Consider the following 5,026-nt stretch of genomic DNA (forward strand, 5'->3'; position numbering starts at 1 on the left):
TGACCCTCTAACTCTAGCACTCTCTATTCTAATTCTATTTCATCTATTTGTTGACTTGACCCTCTAGCTCTAGTACTCTCTATTCTAATTCTATTTCATCTATTTGTTGACTTGACCCTCTAACTCTAGCAATCTATTCTAATTCTATTTCATCTATTTGTTGACTTGACCCTCTAACACTTGCACTCTCTATTCATTTTCTAACTGCTTGTTTTCTTTAAAAAAAAGCCTCTAACACTAGCTTTCTCTATTGTTTTTCTATTCTATCTACTTGTTTTCTTTTTGTTATATATATGTATATGTATATCTCAGTTAGCCTAACGCAAAAACTTGCCTATCATTGCTCTTTTGTTGGTTTTGATTGCTTCCATTGTCGTCATTTGTAAGTCGCTTTGGATAAAAGCGTCTGCTAAATGACTAAATGTAAATGAATATGCTGAATAATTTCCATGTTTTCTGGTGAATACAAATATGTGGTGTTCATGTGAAATCTCAATTCTTTCTCTCAGGGGTCCCAGTCGTCTGAAGCCCTTCAAGTACAATCATCCTCAGGGCTTCTTCAGTCACCGCTGAACCAGGATCGCAGGACGAGCGAGGCTGTTTTAGTGTTATTAGCAGGGACTGAAAGCCCTCTCTCATTTGCTTTCATCTACCTTTTATCTCTATTTTTTCTCCTGTGTTTCTCTGTTTGCTCATATAATGTGAATTAGAAAATAAACACTGATTTTGATTAGAAAATCTGCCTGTGTTCTCAGCTGTTTGATGATTCCAGCTTTTTGTGGTATTACCTGTATGCATTTTATAAATTTGTTTGATATGTTTTACCATTTTTATTGTATTAATATTTTCGATTATTTTATTATATAATTATACACATTTATACGCATATAAACATACTGTATATATATGTGTGTGTGTATATATATATATATATATATATACACACACACACAATTTTTTATATGCATGCATTTACATGTTTTATACATGCATTGGTACTTTTCATAGAAACGATACGAAATTATTTGTTCAGTTTTATCGTAAAGAATTTGTTAGAGACTCTTATTTTGAAAACTGCAACGGTTTGGGGTCACGTGACAGTAAATGTACACAGTCTGTCAAACCTGTATGTCCACATCATCTCTGCGGAAGATCATGAACCTTTATATCGCAGAGTAAGCGTATTAGACACATATCGGGTGAGTGATTGGATTTACTGCAGGGGATAAAATCGACACCTTTTAATTTTGTCCCTCGTGTTAAAACTGCAGCACAGGTGCATTTAATGCTGCATTTGAGACTCACATTATTACAGATCCAGGGGATTCAGAAAAAAACCCGTACCATTTTTTCATTGATACTGTGGTAACACCATAGTGCAGTGTTGATATCAAATGATTTATGATTATTATAATCCGTGTTTGTTGCTCCTCAGAATGAGAGCAGATTTGACACTTCTGCTCGTCTGTTTGCTGCTGCCTGCAGTCAGAGGCACATTATCAAGGACCGATGGCAAGAAAGCCAGTAAGATCCAGGAGGCGGAGGTGAGACTGCTGTGATCTGTGTGAGTGTTGTCTGTTGGATATGCTAACACTGAATGTGTGTGTGTGTGTGTGTGTGTGTGAAGACAGCAGCGGCGGATCGTCCGGTGCAGGAGCGCGGTCTGGCGGTGACGGAGCCTCAGTGGCGGGACATAGTGAGAGAGGAGAAGAGGTTCTGTCCCCAGTGTGTGTCCACACGACACTTTAGAGGAGCTGTACTGGGATACATCACACCTGTGAGTCACACAGCATCTATCTATCTATCTATCTATCTATCTATCTATCTGTCATTCTATCTATATGTCTATCTATCTATCTATCTATATGTCATTCTATCTGTCCGTCTGTCTATCTATCTGTCTGTCTGTCTGTCTGTCTATCGTTGCGTGGCGCGCACCTGCTCGTATTACTGACTAAACTTTCACTCCTTGTGCTTAAACGGTCAAATACACATAGTTACGTGTCAAAATGCCCGTCTTTGCGAGTATCCTCGTAAACACAGTTATTTGTGTCTTAAATTAATGTTAATAGTTCAAGATAAAGCATGTGTTAGGCTATATGAGATCCTTAGCCTATATGATGAGATCTTAAAAGGATATTCACCCAAAAATGAAGATACTGTCATCATATACATATATATATATATATCAATCATTGTTGTGATAAGGGGGCCCTGCCGTAAGTCATAGCCCCGGGGCCCAGTGCGGTCTTAATGCGGCCCTGGTTCTATCTATCTATCTATCTATCTATCTATCTATCTCTATCCATCTTTCTGTCTGTTTATCTGTCTATCTATCTATCATCTATCATCTACCTCTCTATCCATCTTTCTGTCTATCCATCTATCTGTCTATCTGTCTGTTGTTCTGTCCATCCGTCCGTCCGTCTATTTATCCATCTATGTCTGCCTGTCTGTCGTTCCATCTATCTATCTATCTATCTATCCATCCATCCATCCATCTATCTATCATCTATCCGTCTGTCTGTCTGTCTATCGTTCTATCTGTCCATCAGTCTATCCATCAGTCTATCTATCTATCTAGCTATCTATCTGTCTGTCTATCTGTCTGTCTGTCTGTCTGTCTGTATCTATCTGTCTATCTGTCCGTCTGCCCGTCCATCAGTCCATCTCTATCCATCTTTCTGTCTGTCCGTCCGTCTGTCGTTCTATCGTTCTATTGTTCTATCTATCTGTTGTTCTGTCATATCTATCTATTTTATCTCTTCATCCATTCATCCATCTTTCCGTCTGATCTTTCAGTGGAATTCTCATGGATATGACATCGCTAAGGTGTTTGGTCCGAAGCTGACGTCGGTGTCTCCGGTGTGGCTTCAGCTCAGACGGAGGGGACCAGAGAGCTTCCACATCACCGGTCTTCATGACCCTGGTTCTATCGATCCATCTTTCTGTCTGTTTATCTGTCTATCTATCTATCATCTGACTATCTATCTATCTATCTATCTATCTATATCCATCTTTCTGTCTGTTTATCTATCTATCTATCATCTACCTCTCTATCTATCCATCTTTCTGTCTATCCATCTATCTGTCTGTCTGTCTGTTGTTCTGTCCGTCCGTCCGTCCGTCTATTTATCCATCTATGTCTGCCTGTCTGCCGTTCTATCTATCTATCCATACATCCATCTATCTATCTATCCGTCTGTCTGTCTGTCTATCGTTCTATCTATCCATCAGTCTATCCATCAGTCTGTCCATCAGTCTGTCCATCAGTCTGTCCATCAGTCTATCTATCTATCTATCTATCTATCTGTCTATATGTCTATCTGTCTGTCTGTCTGTCTCTCTATCCATCTTTCTGTCTATCTATCTGTCTGTCCGTCCGTCTGTCGTTCTATCGTTCTATTGTTCTATCTATCATTCTATCTATCTGTTGTTCTGTCATATCTATTATATTTATCTCTTCATCCATTCATCCATCTTTCCGTCTGATCTTTCAGTGGAATTCTCATGGATATGACATCGCTAAGGTGTTTGGTCCGAAGCTGACGTCGGTGTCTCCGGTGTGGCTTCAGCTCAGACGGAGGGGACCAGAGAGCTTCCACATCACCGGTCTTCATGACCATGATCCCGGTCTGATCACTTCCATCTACCTCTCTATCTATCCATCTTTCTGTCTATCCATCTATCTGTCTGTCTGTCTGTTGTTCTGTCCGTCCGTCCGTCCGTCTATTTATCCATCTATGTCTGCCTGTCTGTCGTTCCATCTATCTATCTATCTATCTATCCATCCATCCATCCATCTATCTATCATCTATCCGTCTGTCTGTCTGTCTATCGTTCTATCTGTCCATCAGTCTATCCATCAGTCTATCTATCTATCTAGCTATCTATCTGTCTGTCTATCTGTCTGTCTGTCTGTCTGTCTGTATCTATCTGTCTATCTGTCCGTCTGCCCGTCCATCAGTCCATCTCTATCCATCTTTCTGTCTGTCCGTCCGTCTGTCGTTCTATCGTTCTATTGTTCTATCTATCTGTTGTTCTGTCATATCTATTATATTTATCTCTTCATCCATTCATCCATCTTTCCGTCTGATCTTTCAGTGGAATTCTCATGGATATGACATCGCTAAGGTGTTTGGTCCGAAGCTGACGTCGGTGTCTCCGGTGTGGCTTCAGCTCAGACGGAGGGGACCAGAGAGCTTCCACATCACCGGTCTTCATGACCATGATCCCGGTCTGATCACTTCCCTTCCTTCGTAAGACAATGATGCTTTATGAAGAAAAAAGCCAAACGATTTTCTTTAAGCACTAACGATGCTCGTCTTTTCACAGGTTGGGTCAAAGCCGTGAGGAAGGCCAATAAGAAAAACAAAATACGTGAGTATGGATTTAATGTCATTGTGGAAGACACAAGGTTAATCTAGCTGAAAGCGTCAGGTTCTCAGTGTGGTTTCTCTCTCAGTTCCTCGGCTATTGTTTGACGGATGGTCCTATCAGGACTACATGAGCGTTCTGGACAGCGAGGATGAGATAGAGGAGCTGGGTCGAGAGGCGCTGGAAGTGGCAAAGGTGCTGTATCTACATGCTGTGTTCACGTCATTTTGGGATAATCATTTTTACAGGATGGTTCCTGACTAGGATCCATATTCCACTTCATGGGAACTTAAGAGTGCTCAGGTTTTTGTTAGTTCCCAGTTTTGTTAGTTAATCAGTGTGATTTCACTTTTGTGTAACCAAAATATACTTGTATGCTGGCTAATCTGCTCTGATGAACTTTATTTCATTTCCTCATCGCGAGAATCGTTGACTGACTGTGATTTTTCTCACTAGGCTGAAGGGTTTGATGGTTACACACTGGAGTTATGGAGTCAGCTTGGAGGAAATAAGAGAAAGTGAGTAAGAATATGTGTGTTGGTATTGTTTACTGGAACTGTTAAAATTTTTTTTTGATAATTGAAATAAAGCCGAAATAAAATATGAATTGGTTGGAAATGAGAAATATTGTCCTGGCAACTAACTGAAA

At 40.2% G+C, this 5,026-nt stretch overlaps 2 protein-coding genes across 3 annotated transcripts in view; both read left to right on the top strand.

The window, feature by feature from the left end:
* thoc5 (THO complex 5) overlaps nt 1–738 on the top strand; it is a 24,320-nt gene extending 23,582 nt beyond the window's left edge. For both annotated transcript variants that reach the window (XM_016543581.1, XM_016543583.1), the window contains exon 20: nt 510–738. In XM_016543581.1, coding sequence (XP_016399067.1) covers nt 510–573 — 64 coding nt within the window. In that variant the 3' untranslated portion in view covers nt 574–738. The remainder of the gene's footprint in view (nt 1–509) is intronic.
* A 340-nt stretch (nt 739–1,078) lies between these two features.
* LOC107732267 (chitinase domain-containing protein 1-like) overlaps nt 1,079–5,026 on the top strand; it is a 6,691-nt gene continuing 2,743 nt past the window's right edge. Inside the window, exons 1-7 of the mRNA XM_016543541.1 lie at nt 1,079–1,199; nt 1,436–1,544; nt 1,628–1,777; nt 3,501–3,633; nt 4,336–4,380; nt 4,466–4,572; nt 4,834–4,895. Coding sequence (XP_016399027.1) covers nt 1,437–1,544; nt 1,628–1,777; nt 3,501–3,633; nt 4,336–4,380; nt 4,466–4,572; nt 4,834–4,895 — 605 coding nt within the window. The 5' untranslated portion in view covers nt 1,079–1,199; nt 1,436. The remainder of the gene's footprint in view (nt 1,200–1,435; nt 1,545–1,627; nt 1,778–3,500; nt 3,634–4,335; nt 4,381–4,465; nt 4,573–4,833; nt 4,896–5,026) is intronic.

The sequence above is a fragment of the Sinocyclocheilus rhinocerous genome, unplaced genomic scaffold (genome assembly GCF_001515625.1).
Source record: "Sinocyclocheilus rhinocerous isolate Xijiao unplaced genomic scaffold, SAMN03320098_v1.1 scaffold38, whole genome shotgun sequence".
Lineage (NCBI taxonomy): Eukaryota > Metazoa > Chordata > Actinopteri > Cypriniformes > Cyprinidae > Sinocyclocheilus > Sinocyclocheilus rhinocerous.